Source organism: Prunus dulcis, chromosome 8 (genome assembly GCF_902201215.1).
Source record: "Prunus dulcis chromosome 8, ALMONDv2, whole genome shotgun sequence".
Classification (NCBI taxonomy): domain Eukaryota; kingdom Viridiplantae; phylum Streptophyta; class Magnoliopsida; order Rosales; family Rosaceae; genus Prunus; species Prunus dulcis.
In genome coordinates this window covers 13,457,269-13,471,056 of record NC_047657.1, presented here as the reverse complement: position 1 = coordinate 13,471,056, position 13,788 = coordinate 13,457,269, and the positions used below count along the sequence as shown (strand labels likewise).

Here is a 13,788-nt window from a genome sequence, read left to right as displayed (position 1 = left end):
GCCAAGTTTATGAGGACCTTGAGATGGTGTTCATTCAGCACCAGTTATATCAATAATCAGGAACTCACCAAAGATGTGCCTTTCCTTTTATACTTGTATATACTTGTCAACCTGTTCTAAACAACTTGAATTGCTGAAAAACAGCTCTTCCAGAAAATAAAAATAAATAAATATTTAATATACAAGCAAAATGAAAATCCGGCATGCATTTGTTTCTGAGAAAAGAGATTGTCATTTGTAAGTTTCTTCTTCAACATCAACCTACTGCTTTACATAACATAACGTGTATGCTTGTTTTACAAGTACCGGGAAAAACACGATCTAAAGATAAACCAATGAATCTAATTCATAAATAATGTAGCTCTGTCTAATTTAAATCAGAGTGAGATTCATAGCTTGCGCTTCAACCATGGTTCGGCTTTGGATGTCACATTAGCATTTCTGCGCAGGCACCCAGAAGCTTTACTTTGTAAAGGCATCACGAGCAACTTCCAAGAACGGTTGTGGAGACATGTCTAGATCTTGAAGATGAGACTAATGAAATAAATTGGCACCTACAGTCAATTCAGCTAGGAAGTTGTGCCTGCTTTCTCCAGGCCTGCCATATATGTCATATAAATGGTCCACAGATACGAAAATCCATTGCTCACTAATGGCTGTATAAGAGGAAAAAAACAAAAGTTCCCAAGTTAGTTGCAGATCATGTCAAATATGTCGGTTGGACAAACAATGAGGTGAACTGATCAAACCAGAAAATTTCCCACTATTATCTGGAGCCAAATCCAAGTTGTGTGTGTGACAGAATAGAACTCAGCAGACAACCCCTTTAAAATTTCAGTTGATTCCCAAAACCAAAAAAATTGAGAAAAACCAAAATAAAATAGAGAGAGAGAGAGAGAGAGAGAGAGAGAGAGAGAGAGAGAGAAACTTCCACATATACCTGTAATTGGACAGGAATGAATCTGAATGTGATAAAATCGCATAGTGGCCAGTACATAACACCATTTAACAATGTTGGGAACAAGTCTCGCTTTAAACGGGCACCAATTTCTGTACCGTTTTCACCTGGATTTGGCAACCATGGAAAATACTTAGACCATATGAACTTGAAATGAAACACCTTGTATACTTAAAACATCTTTCTGCACTGGAAACATTTCCCAAAAGTTAAACACAAGGGTCAAGATTAAAACTCAGTACATCTAGACATTTGTTTATCTGGGCGAACTACAACTACACTCTATACATGTATTTATCCCTTTTCAGCATCCCATTATCAACTCTCTGTAAAACTGATTTTCATCTTTGATTTCAAGTATAAAAATTGGAAAGCCAATTTCCAAAGTAACTTATACAATGAAGTGTGGTAGGCTCAATCATAATTTTCACAAAATAAAACCTAGAACAACCTAATTCACAATCATCGACAAACCAATCTAATTGCCGCTTAATTCGATCCTCACAGGTTTAAAATGCAATCTTTGCTGAACAAATTATTACATGAAAAGAGAAATTCCCAGATTCAAGAATGTAGAACAAATTTTACGAACTACACTTGATTGATCTGTGAGACAAATGCAGCATTAATTCATAAAAATCTTTGCAAAATATAAAGTTATACAAATTTTAGGCAGAGCACATATAATCCTTGGACCTTGACAAACAGTATTCAACATGAAAAATGTGCCATAAAGAAACATGCTTTATGCATACCTTGTAGACATGCATTCAAGGAGAAGAAAACAACAGTCATGGCAGGTCCATAAAGCGTCTGCCCCATAGCCATTTTCTTCAATGTAGAGAAGATATCACGTTTTGGGAAGACTCTTGACATGAAATTGAACCAGAAATGCATGGATGGCCCTAAAACCAGCATCCCATATCCAGCCATGCGCAATGTCCTTACAGCATCATAAGATTCTGAAAATGATGATTTTGCTAATGTCTGATAAATATCATTAGTTTCATCAGATACCATATTAAAACAAGAGCCAATTCACAAAATGGGTAACCAGAAAATGCCCAAAAGTGATGATTTAATTACGGTTTGACCCACCTGGGAAGACAAATCAGCAGCAGTGTAAATAAGCGCTGCAGTGACACTCTTTGTCAAAATGGGCCGGTGCTGGAGCATACCCAGATACCAACCCACGAACCCAAGCTTAGAAACCGACGTCGTTTCAGCAGAGGACTTGGAGGAAGAAAAGGCGGAGGAGAAGACAGAGGGAGAGAGGTCGTAGTCTCTGGCTTTCCGGAAAACTTGGGGGAAGCGGAGGTAGGCTTTGGACTGCGTTTGGGATTGGAGAAGAGTCGGGGCTCCGATCGGGTCGGTGATGGAGTGCTTGTGTAGAAGGCGGGTGATGTTAGTGTTTCTTCTGAAAACGGCCGTCATTGTGGTTGTTGCAGGTCTTCAATGGGAGAAGGGCAGAGGTTTTGGTTTTGGTCTCTCTGACGTGGGGTTTTGGGAGAGAGAGGGGTTTTAAGTTGAACAAAAGGAAGCGACATGTGAGAGAGAGAGAGAGACGTGTATCGAGTTACATAGAGAAAGGGACTTTTGGTCATTTGGTGGCAAATTTGGGGTTTTTGTTTTAAAATATAGAAATGAATTCAAAATTCAATTGTGTTTTCTCGACTTTATGTATGAAGTTTGTACTCGCTTCCCTAACCTTTAGAACAATGGTCTCTCTTCGTTTTTTTTTCTTTTCCCTTTTTTGGTGCATAAGAATAATTTCATGTTTATGTACACTTGTACATTGCGGTTTTTTTTCCCTATAGATATGAGTTTTTCTCCATTGCCACTTGGGAACTATGCGGGAAGTTGTTGGATTTAATATTCAATGGTTGATAATAACCAACTCTATAGTTCTGTATTGAGTCTCGAACAAGTGGTTGAACTAATGAGATATCATTCATAAAAATTCTCTAGTGTTTACTAATGTTATCATTTTTTTCTCTCTACAAAAGTCATATTAACGTACATGAAACTTAAGAATAGATATGAGACATCATTTCAGTATTCAACAAATAAAAATATATAAAAGAATGGAATAGTAAATTGATTCTTAACCTTATAATGGAGAAAATAGTATTCAAAACTCACGAAATGAGAATTTTACATTTTCAAAATAGGAGGTGAAGTTTTTAGCCATCATGTCTTAATTTTAGCACAAATATATGTGTATATGAATAATTTAATTCTTAACTTCAAATATACCATATTACGTAATTTTTTAACTAAATAATAATACGATATTAGTTTCTCAAGGAAGGATATAGAACGCAAACATCACTCTCTAGAGAAGAGCTACAGTTCGGGGTTACTGGTATCTTCATAGCACCATTTACATTTATAATATTTTCAAGCTCTTCAATGTGAAAATTGCATTTCCTTCAACAACAAAAAACAGCTCTTTAAATGAGAATCGGTATGCAATACTTTTCCCTCGTAGAAAGGAAAAAAGAAAAAGAAACTTGAAAGTGTGATTACACACGTGGAGTAAAGTGCAAGCGAGTATGCCCTTGCTCAACACACGGCAAGTAGGAAAAGAGCGTCAAGTATATGTATGCCGACCTTTTCTTTTCTTTTTTTTTCCTTTTCGGTTACACATATGCCGACCTTTTTGAACGTGAACCAAACTGTTTCCAGAAAATTAGGTGTACCAATTTTATTATGCCACGTGTCTAGAAATTTTACACGTTGCCTTTGCATTTGCAGTAATGCCCTCGAACATCTGCCTATTTTCATTTGAGTTACTACAGCTGTAGCCTGTATGTTTTGTTTTGTTTATGATGCATTTCGTGTCATCATTTGATGTCTAGTCCACGAACATTTGAAATTGAGTTTTGAGGTATGCTATGTTTTCTCATTTTCATAACTCTTGATGTGTCCATGGACATCTGACCAAACAGAAAAAATGTCCAAGAACAACATTGAGTTTTGAGGTGTTCTACGAACAATAGATCATGTGTGATTTCTGAGTGTCCATGATGCACGTTTGATTTCTTACAACGGATGCATGTGTAATTCATAATGCATAAATTTTCAAAGTTTTCGTAAAGCCGCCTCTTCTTATGATTTTTGGTTGGGATTGAGCACCTTTTTGTGTTTGTTTGGAAATTAGGGTTTGCAAAGCTCATTTTTGTAACATCATTTTGACAAAATTTGTTGTATGCAACCAAACATCCATTTAAAACAATGACAAATAATGAGAAGGTCCAGGAGGACCCAAGGATTATCCTTTGATACGATAAACTATTGCTAGTTTTGGGTTTGAGCTTATGAATTAATCTAGACATTATGATTTCTTAACGCAAGTACTCGTTAACAAGGGGTTTGAAGCTCAAGTGGTGGAATGGTGAAGTGGTAGAGAACATTTATCCTTACAACCGATGTCCCGTCCTCTAAATAAGCTGTCCACAGTACACAATACTGTGGCTTAATACAACAATTGCCCTGATCATATTTAAGGTTCCGATCTCAGAATAATTTTATTTTTGCTATAATAGTGCTTACTTTCATATCCATACATTAACAGTGTGCCATTGCCAGATGCATAATATAATTAGTGATTGCAATCCTGCTCCTTTATAATACAAGGTTACTATCTTTAAAACGATGATCGACGAATTCCAGCCTTCTTCTTCAGCAACCGAAGTCGTAGGGTACCAGTCCTTTCAGCTCTGGGCCATTAAGTCTGTTGTTTTCAAAACTGAAACAGAACCAGGACAAAATCAGTAAATCTACAATGAGGTAAATAATGAAACAGAACCAGGTGGGCAAATTCAGTAAAACTGCAATGGGGTAAATAATGATTATAGGGCATGAGACTTGGAGACCTGTTCAAGGTCTCTAGACTATGGAAAATGACCATCATATGCATACTATGATTTGTAATTAAGGAACATATTTTATGAAAAGAACTGGTTTAACTTTTGAAACAGCATCCAGAATAAAGTTTGAGATTCAGTTCATGAGTATTCATTCAAATCATCATGCCCTCCAATACTCCAGGCTCCAGAGTGACTTCACTCTCTGAGAGTTAAAACTATCCATCAGATATATAATGATGAAATTTTTTGTGTGCCGTAACAATTAACCGGAACTTATCCAAACCACCATCTGGTCTCATATTGGGCCTGTATCTTGGTTAACATTTGAAATGTATGATGAACACACCACATATTTCAATGGCCATGTTATGTTGGAACGCTGAAACAATTGGGTCCCCATAACCTATCCTATTAACCTAATAGGAAACTCAAAACTCATTTATAAACTTTTTGTTTCTCTTTAGGCTATGATTGGTTTTAGTGCCATGGCACATACTGCATATGATTGAGAGGATGAAAAAAAGGGGTGTGACAGAAATGGTACCTTTCCATTGAGAAAGTCCCGAATGGGCCATCAACTGGAATTGTTCCGCATAGATCATTGTTGGAAACATCACTGTCACGTTAAAATCTCATAAGACTGCTACTAATACAGTAATATACTAGCCAAATAATTTCAGAATGAGAACTAAACTCAGGTTTAAATTTTAGTTTCCAGTTATCTCAAGATTATAACTTACAAAACTTTCAGGCTAGAAAGGCTGACGAGCTCCCTTGGAATAGATCCTGTTAGTTTGTTGTTGTTTAGTCGCCTGCATCATCAATTTAACCATGTCAATTGCAAATTAGCTGCAATTTTGTGAATTGTAAATGTTGAAATATTCTGGCTAATCAGTCTCTGAAAGTACTTACAGAAATCTGAGTGACTTCAATTTGGAGAAGGATTTGGGGATTTTTCCTTCAAATCTGTTGTCATACAAATCCATGCTAACAAGGCTTTTCAATTTCCCCAACTCCTTTGGGATTTTACCACTTATGTCATTTCTATAAAGCTCCCTGAAACACATTCAAAGATTTTCATTTAATCACTTCTTCAGAGAATTATTTTCATTAACAAATTGTATAAGTACATTGTTATCAAAGTCAGAACATGTATAAGTAAATTGAAATCAAGATTTGATCAAATTTTCTTTTTTCCACTTGATAAAGGAACTAGGAGAAAGAAAAAAAAATTTCTTCAGTCATGTGGGTCTCTAAATCCACAATCTGTTACTTGAGTGAGCTTTTTCATTTCTGAAGTTGGAAACAGTATAAACATGGAATCTTTTGCTTCCTTGCTTTTCTAAGCAGCCAAAAAAATACAGCCCCTTTCTTTTTTGGGGTCTGAATCAAATACAGCATAAGAGAAAAGGGTGGTATGAGAAAAGGAAACATACAAGTACTGTAGGTGCTTCAGCTCCCCAAGCTCAGGCCCCAAACTCCCAGAAATGTTAGAGTTGCCCAAATCCCTGAAATTGAAGACAAGGAAGTTAATCAGGACACATAAATAGACAACAATTCCAAAAGCGCTTCCATCACTCAAACAAGAAATCCAACAAGCACATAAACCCAATAAAATTTTAGATTAAATTTAAACATGGTAAGAACAAAGAAATTAGAGAATCTTACAAACGGATCACATGGTTATTAGAATCACAGGTAACGTGGAACCAAGTGCAGGGATTGACCAGAGTTGGGTCCCAGCTCTGCAGGACATTGGTGGCATCATTGAGTCTGCTTCTCAAAGCATGCAAAGCATTTCCTGAAATCAAATTAAATCACAAGTCAAAATGACAGAACGACAGAATGACAGAATCTCAAAGCTACCCAACAAAGAGGACATGGAAAAGAAACTGGAAGCTGAAATTGATGTGGGTTTTGAGGAAATTTTCCCTGATTTTTTCCTCTCTGGTTTCTCAGCAACCAAAAGGAAACTAACCCAGTTGAGGAAAAGAGGGAAAATTTGAAACCCAGAAAGGATCTTGCAAGATGGGCAGGAAGGAAGTACCTTCAGAGTTTGTGGAGAAGGCAGGAGAAATACATAACAGGAAGGTGAGAAAGGAAGATACTATGGAGAGAGGAGCCATTGGAGAGAAAATGGAAGAACTTTGAGAAGTAGGCAAAACAATGAACAAAGAAAAAGAAGGGAGTGGTGGTTTAAGTTTCGAAAGTGTTGTTTTGCAAAGTTGGTCTAGTCAAATACGATTTGTGTGGTGTGCTCAATGGATAGTAATATTCAAATACTACTGTTTACAGTCCTTTAGACTTTAGAGCTCCTCTCTCTCTCATCCTCCTCTCTCTCTTGTGCTGATGCAGAGAGAGGGTCTTCTCAGACTTCTCAAGGCCAATTGGATTGGAAACAAGTGGGAAATTCATGCAGGGGTCATGACTGACCTGTGAGTTTGTCTGTGGACTTGTGAAAGGGAGCTAAAAGAAAGTCTTGCCTTGCCGCGTTGAGTGGGGGCCACTTGAGGGGTGATCTGGGAAATTGGAGAAGACCCAGTCTTAGCTGCTGACCTCGTGGGTGAGGGTGGTGAGTTTGTTTTTTGAACTAGTTTTGGCTTTTGCCAATTATGTCCTGCCATGTTAGGCAGGCATGCCTGAATTCAACCCATTATATATGCTGGGCCCTCTTGTACCATGTTCATGTTCAAGGGATCAAAAGGTTGAAGGTGCTGTTTTTTATTCCTCTTTTTTTCTTTTTTTCTTTTTTTCTTTTATAGGGGAGATGCTATATAATCGAACTATTGTTCTGCTATTTTCCTAACTCTCTTGCTTACAACAAACTTTATTATAAAAAGTAGTGTATGTCATGAGTTTATACTTCCTGTATTGATCTTTCATCACGTGACTTATCACAACTACTTTAACTTTTCTGTCACGAGATTATACACTTTATTTATTTCTCATTATGTGACCTAATACAAACCCTTTGTAACAAAAGTTTAATTACTTACATAGGTCTTGCTCGAATACAATTTCATGGATTCCACTTCATGTGTGAGAATTTGGATAAAAGTTGAAAAAATAAATGAATTATAAAGCATTTCCCCTTTTGAATGGAAGAATCACGAACTTAGCAACTTGTATGTAAAATATGTCTTTTTCGAGAGCATGTGGTTTTTAATTATTAGTGTCCTCACAGAAACGACTTTCCACACAAAGAAAGAATTGAGTGGAGTGGAAATTTCCTTCTTTATTTGCTGGTTGGTAAAAAGCCAATGGGCCAATATGCTTGAGTAAGTTCTGAGCTGATGCTTAATGAGTGATTCGGAACCTGCCCTGTGAAGCTTCTTTGACCGAAGACATTCATGGTGGGCAATCAGTTCATTAGCAACAATTTTGCCGGACCATATGGGGGAGTGGGTTACTAGGATTCTTTTTTACCAATTGGAAAACGAGGTTGTCTAACTATGGTAGATCTGACCAAAAAAGAAAAGAAATTTTAAAGCGAGACTATAAGACCTTCATGTGATGTTATCAATCCAAACATTCAAAATTTTAAAGCGAGACTATATCACCGTCACGTGATGTTATCAATCCAAACATTGTAATATGAATGAACGACATAATTTATATACTATGATATAATAATACACAATTATAACATGGATTGGAAAAAAAAAAAACCATGGGACACTGATTGTCAAACAAAAGATTACTCATAGATCAGGGCAACTTTGTGCAAGACAAATAAGCTTTAGCCAAATCATATATTTTTAATGAAAATACAGTAGATTTATGACACGCATGCTCCCATCCAGATATCTAAATTGATCTGTGCCTAGTAATTTAACATTCAAAATCCAACTCAACACCATTTTCTTTATTCTTTAACAGACCTTTTTCTTTTGGGCATATTGGATGGTTGAATAGACAACACAACTTCATTAACTAAAGCCATTCTAAAGCCAGTGTAGCAAGATACATATACATTCTAAAGCCAGTCCCAGTCTGCAAGTTTTGCAGTTTTAAGGATCATTTTTTAAGATGTGGGAAACAAGAGTAAACATCAGCCTTAGGGTGCTTTGCTTCAGCATGTTCCCGGCACTTCACCTCTGATGTGGTACATATAAATGTCTGCATGCACACCTTGCACTGCATTCGGTAACCATTACCCGCCAAAATGCATCATTGAGGGAACGAAACGAGTGACAACACCAGTGACAATTATAACAAGAACAAACCGAGTCACAAACTTTGTCAATGAGTTTAAAAACTATTTCTAATGCAATGACATCGAGCAGGTAAAAATAAGTGAATCAAGCACAATATGTCAGTCATAGCTTCTCACAACCTCATCATTATCAAGGTATGGAATTCCACCAAGCTACATTGTAGGAATAATAAACTCACAAGAATATCTTTGTACAAGTCATGCTTATAGAGAAAAAAGACTTATAAAACCCATAGAGATCACTAGTCCAAAAGCAGAATTAGACATCTCACATGTACATGAACTTGAGGCAACTTATAATCAACAACAAATAAGCAAATTAACAAAGCATCTCCTAAGATTGAAAATTATAACAACGCATGAAACCGATACAAATGGAAAACACAAGTATGAATATCTATAGGAAATTGATTAAAACAATATCATTCTAAAAGTGTTTTAAAGCATAAAATTATGCATAAGGGATGTCAAGTGATTAAATTCTATCTGAATAAATTCCATTTGTAGATTTTTTTACTGCAGCTTAGTATCTGCCCATGATCAAGTGGACATGATTCAGTAGGGATGGATATGTATAACAGCAATTGTTGATCAGCTAAGGCGTAGGAGGAGCTGAAATCAAAGTGGAGTCATTGGATTAAATAGAAAAGAAAAAACCAATTAGAACAGAGATGTACAGAGTGAAAAACTCAGGTGCCGGAACTCAAGCTGGAAAATTCCACATCAACCATCTTCATATCACTACAAGAAGCGTACAAATAACACACATACATATGTAACATATATTTCCTCATTGCCAATCAATCAAGTTACAATACCAAATCACAAAAGCCAAAATCTCCAAACCCCAGCAAAGTAAAATTGATTAAGTAAAGTTTCTGTACAAACATTAGATAAGTCACTGGCTCTTAAATCTAATCAGACCATGAAATTCTTCATCGACCAAATGGATAACAAAAAATAAACAAAATTTGAGTGGCACCATAAATTTTTTGGTGAATGAAAATTAAGCACCAACAAATGATATATAGCTTAATAATAAATCAAACAGCAAGACCCATCATAAAGCATAATACTTTGAAACAAATTAAAGCCAAGGCTTGCAAAGGGACTACATACCTGGATGTTCATGGCCTTCTTGTTGGCCTCAAGCTGGCTTCCTAAATAAATAAATAAATGAACAAAACCCAGATGTATCAGTTTCATCACACACGGGTCTAAGAAAATCTGAGGCTTATGCAATGAAAGTAAGAGAAAGAATTACCCTTGGCGGCTTTTTGCTTCTCCATGTTCCTTTCGCGTGCCGTCTTGGCCTTCTGCCCGTTGCCTCCTCCCATGGCTCTGATATGGAAAACCAGACTGCAGAAAAAGCACCAAAAATGTTGCTTTGAGTTTTGGGTAGGGTGCTCTTTTTATTTGGGAATGTGGAAGAGAAAGAAGAGGGTGAGAGGAGGAAGGAGGAGGAGGGTTGGCTTTAAAGGGTGGCAAGAAGGCAATAGAGACAAAAAATTGGACTTCAGTTTTGTTTTTGGTTCGCTGGAAATAAATTGGACTTAGTTGGAGGTTGGGAGAGTAGGAGGATTTATGTCAGTCGGTCAACTAGGCAAGTGCCACATAAGAGGAGAAACACTTCTATAAAACAGGATAGTAATTTTTCGTCAATAATGTTATGACATATATGTGATGATACTTTCACGTGGTATATAATTATTAATCAAAAATAGTAAAATAGTTTTTATTTCTGTTGCAATTAAATTTTTCTCAAATAAGAGATGATGCATTTTTTGATGTGCCTGCAATACCATGTCAGATTATATAGGAAATATTTTTACTCACCACTTTAACCTAAGATGTATTCTCACTATCCTTCTTAATATTTGATACATATCCATACGCATAGCAATGATCAACTTTTTACTTTGTATTTATTGAACCATAGTTATATATATGGACATGTGTCAAATATTGAGAAAGATGATGATAATAATACACTTGGGTCAAAGTGATGAACAAAAATACCCTCTATCATATATGTGAGTATTTCTTATTAATTTATAATATCATCCTTATAAAAAAAATTATCAAGACAACCTCTGATATAGCAAAGATTGAGTTGAATGTGTGTGTGAGTGGAGGCTCATTAACATAATCCAATAAATTTAACAACTTTGATCATTTCATATCAAGTAATATTAACATTGATCTTCCTAACTTTATTGGGACTCTCCAATTTAGTCACTTTATTTTCAGTTTAGTTAATTAATTAATTAATTTTTTTTAAAGGTTAATAAAAAACTAAACTGGTTATAAAAATATCAATTTAATAACCAATATATGTTTTGTATTTTGTATTTTTTTAATGTTTAAAGGGAGGTTTAAGTGGAAGAGGGAAATTCTCAGCTAAAGAGAAAAACGGAGAAGAGGGAAAGAAAGAATACTCAACATTGAATGAGAGAGAACGCGCGAGAACAAGGAAGGTTGAACTTTCTACACTGAATGAGATTGTTTCGTCATATCAAGCTTTGATTTCAGTCTCACCCAAGGCTAAGGTAACACGAGATTTGTATAATTTGTCTGAAATTGAAAGAGAGAATACGCATTTGGATATTTCCTAAGCTTTTTTTAGTTAATTTTTATGGATTCAATTCACTCTTCCTTAGTTGTATGATTAATAGATTAGCAAAAGCCTCGCACTTTTAGATATTATTTAGATACTAAGAGCTGTTGAATCTTAGATTGAAAATTTCATGCTGGTTTGGTTATACCCAGATACTTAAATACTTAGTTTTCCACCAAATCATCTGTAAATTTTACATTTTTTTCCTCTTATTCTTCTGGGTTTCTTATCTGCCCATTTGGATAATCGAATTCATACTTCAATTTCATTTCCTATCTATTTTGGTTTATGGGTATTTTGCAGGTGTTGGTTATCTTTCACATGGCTGAGAGACAAGCGGCAGATCAGCAGCAGCATCAAATTGATGCCCAGATGCAATCCCCACAACCTCAAAGGGAAGACATGGTTGCCTGTGTGATAGCACTGGAGGCTGCTTTGCTTCCATGCTTGCCTGCCAGAGAGCTTCAAGCAATTGACCGGTCTCCCCACCCTTCTCATCAGAGTTAGTACCAATAGCTTTACATGCCATTCAGTGTATGCTTGCTTGTATGTATGTGAATCCTCTTTGATACAGATGCTTGGTCACCCACAGATTAACCACTTATCCTGATACTGAGGCTAGGGTTTCTAAGTTTTGATGATTAAACTACAACTTTTTGGATGTGTACGCATTCGTTTTAACTGAAAATTTGTAGTTCACTTTTTTGTTGATAAACTTTGAGAGGGTGAACCTCGTGACAGAGCTATGTTACCCATAAAAAAGACTGCAATAGGGGTTTCTTGGGTCCACAATAGAAAACATTCTACGTACCTGTTTCTGGCCAAAGCCTAAACGAAAGAGTAAGGAATATATTAAATTGGTTAAACACACTCAGTTTGGGAGTTCTTGCTTCAGCTTTGGCAAAGGAGTTATATTTCAACAGAGAGTTGGGAGATTTGAACAGCAAGAGAGTTGTTGTTTGTTTCAAATCAAATCTCAAATAACCAAGTGTTAGCCTTTAATTCTAAATAGTGGCTGGAGAAGAAAGAAATTGTAGATTACATAACATATTCATGAGGGGGTAAGAAAATCCATTTTGACCAAAAGTTTGGATTCTGGATGTATAATGGGGACATAAAGTCTTGCCCTCTATGAATTTTTCCATTTCATATGAAGGTTTTACTTACAAGTGTTAGGATTGTTTTGGAACTCTTGGTAGGAACTCTTGGTTATGTTTTTGGGTAAATCTTGTGTACCCACCTGAAAAATATCATTCTTGTAGTGGCCACAAAAGATCCATGGATCTTTTATTGTACCTTTGCAATCAGGGTTGACTTGGCCTTTGAGGTTGAGGTTGCATAAGGAGAGTTTGTTTATCAATCGTAACATCGAACCTTATTACTGTCAGTCTTTGTAAAGTAGTAAATGAAGTTGCAGAGTCTTCTTTGATCGTGAAGTGCACAATGAACAACAGTGCACCAAGGATGCATTTATCTTTACTTCCTCTGATGGTGTTTATTCTGTCATTGCTTCAGTTGATGTAGAGAGGCATGCCAGAGATTTTATGGAAGCTGCCAAAAAGCTTCAACTATATTTTATTGGTCTACAACGTGAGGATCAGCCAACCAAGGCTCAACAACTTAGCAAGGTTATCTGAAGACCATGTTGTTCAGCTTGTCCTTAGCTTATTAAGTCTTTGTTTTCTTAATGGTTGCGCGTTTTCATTTTTCCAGGAGATTGATGCGATGGAAGAGGAGTTGGGGATAAAGACTGAGCTTATCAAGAAGCATGAAAGGCTGATCCAAGGGTGGAAAAAGGATCTGAAAGACCAATTGGACAAGCACAACACTGAGCTTGAGAGGGTGTAGTTACTTGAGCCATGAAATTGTATCATTCCATTTGTTGGTAGATCATTTGGTAGCATCCATAACAATTTTGCTTCAACGGTCTCTTGTAAAAATTATGATCTGTTACATCCAAATCGGCTAGGTAATTTACAATGTGGAACCTAAAATTGGTTTTGTTTCCAGTGCTTTTTCGTTGCTTCTCTTAAAGATCAAAGGGCTTTTATGATTGCTTTGGCAGTAATCAATTTTTCTGTCAAAACTTGATCATGGTCAATTCGTTGTCCGATGGGGTTCTTAT

The 13,788-nt window shown here is 36.2% G+C and overlaps 4 protein-coding genes across 4 annotated transcripts; 1 reads left to right on the top strand and 3 right to left on the bottom strand.

Annotated features, from left to right (window-relative positions):
- Positions 1-180: 180 nt before the first annotated feature.
- On the bottom strand, positions 181-2,516 carry LOC117637276 (protein SYM1-like). The gene is made up of 4 exons (XM_034372127.1): positions 2,057-2,516; positions 1,714-1,945; positions 941-1,065; positions 181-656 (listed from the first exon to the last, which is right to left on the bottom strand). The coding sequence occupies exons 1-4, from the start codon at positions 2,390-2,392 to the stop codon at positions 570-572; spliced, it is 780 nt and encodes a 259-aa protein (XP_034228018.1). The 5' UTR covers positions 2,393-2,516; the 3' UTR covers positions 181-569.
- Positions 2,517-4,332: 1,816 nt separating this feature from the next.
- On the bottom strand, positions 4,333-7,263 carry LOC117637158 (leucine-rich repeat protein 2-like). Its single transcript, XM_034371979.1, has 7 exons — positions 6,878-7,263; positions 6,499-6,631; positions 6,267-6,338; positions 5,743-5,886; positions 5,571-5,642; positions 5,375-5,446; positions 4,333-4,709 (listed from the first exon to the last, which is right to left on the bottom strand). The coding sequence occupies exons 1-7, from the start codon at positions 6,954-6,956 to the stop codon at positions 4,643-4,645; spliced, it is 639 nt and encodes a 212-aa protein (XP_034227870.1). The 5' UTR covers positions 6,957-7,263; the 3' UTR covers positions 4,333-4,642.
- A 1,285-nt stretch (positions 7,264-8,548) lies between these two features.
- On the bottom strand, positions 8,549-10,579 carry LOC117612169 (uncharacterized protein At2g23090-like). The gene is made up of 3 exons (XM_034340925.1): positions 10,311-10,579; positions 10,166-10,206; positions 8,549-8,967 (listed from the first exon to the last, which is right to left on the bottom strand). Exons 1-3 carry the CDS (start codon positions 10,381-10,383, stop codon positions 8,848-8,850), a joined length of 234 nt encoding a protein of 77 aa, XP_034196816.1. The 5' UTR covers positions 10,384-10,579; the 3' UTR covers positions 8,549-8,847.
- An 842-nt stretch (positions 10,580-11,421) lies between these two features.
- Positions 11,422-13,672, top strand: LOC117637394 (mediator of RNA polymerase II transcription subunit 28). The gene is made up of 4 exons (XM_034372272.1): positions 11,422-11,595; positions 11,967-12,165; positions 13,179-13,291; positions 13,377-13,672. Exons 2-4 carry the CDS (start codon positions 11,985-11,987, stop codon positions 13,509-13,511), a joined length of 429 nt encoding a protein of 142 aa, XP_034228163.1. The 5' UTR covers positions 11,422-11,595; positions 11,967-11,984; the 3' UTR covers positions 13,512-13,672.
- Positions 13,673-13,788: the final 116 nt, after the last annotated feature.

Bases quoted from the DNA above. Each gene is read 5' to 3' on its own strand.
- LOC117637276 (XM_034372127.1), bottom strand. From the start codon at position 2,392: ATGACGGCCGTTTTCAGAAGAAACACTAACATCACCCGCCTTCTACAC. The intron at 1,946-2,056 runs GTGGGTCAAACC...GATATTTATCAG, and splicing joins CTGCTGATTTGTCTTCCCAG to ACATTAGCAAAATCATCATT. The intron at 657-940 runs GTATATGTGGAA...CCTCTTATACAG, and splicing joins TCATTCCTGTCCAATTACAG to CCATTAGTGAGCAATGGATT.
- LOC117637158 (XM_034371979.1), bottom strand. From the start codon at position 6,956: ATGGCTCCTCTCTCCATAGTATCTTCCTTTCTCACCTTCCTGTTATGT. The intron at 6,339-6,498 runs GTAAGATTCTCT...CTTCAATTTCAG, and splicing joins AATAACCATGTGATCCGTTT to GGATTTGGGCAACTCTAACA. The intron at 5,887-6,266 runs GTATGTTTCCTT...AATGTGTTTCAG, and splicing joins CTGAAGCACCTACAGTACTT to GGAGCTTTATAGAAATGACA.
- LOC117612169 (XM_034340925.1), bottom strand. From the start codon at position 10,383: ATGGGAGGAGGCAACGGGCAGAAGGCCAAGACGGCACGCGAAAGGAAC. The intron at 10,207-10,310 runs GTAATTCTTTCT...TTATTTATTTAG, and splicing joins GAAGCAAAAAGCCGCCAAGG to GAAGCCAGCTTGAGGCCAAC. The intron at 8,968-10,165 runs GTATGTAGTCCC...TACCGAATGCAG, and splicing joins AGAAGGCCATGAACATCCAG to TGCAAGGTGTGCATGCAGAC.
- LOC117637394 (XM_034372272.1), top strand. From the start codon at position 11,985: ATGGCTGAGAGACAAGCGGCAGATCAGCAGCAGCATCAAATTGATGCC. The intron at 12,166-13,178 runs GTTAGTACCAAT...TCATTGCTTCAG, and splicing joins TCCCCACCCTTCTCATCAGA to TTGATGTAGAGAGGCATGCC. The intron at 13,292-13,376 runs GTTATCTGAAGA...TCATTTTTCCAG, and splicing joins AGGCTCAACAACTTAGCAAG to GAGATTGATGCGATGGAAGA.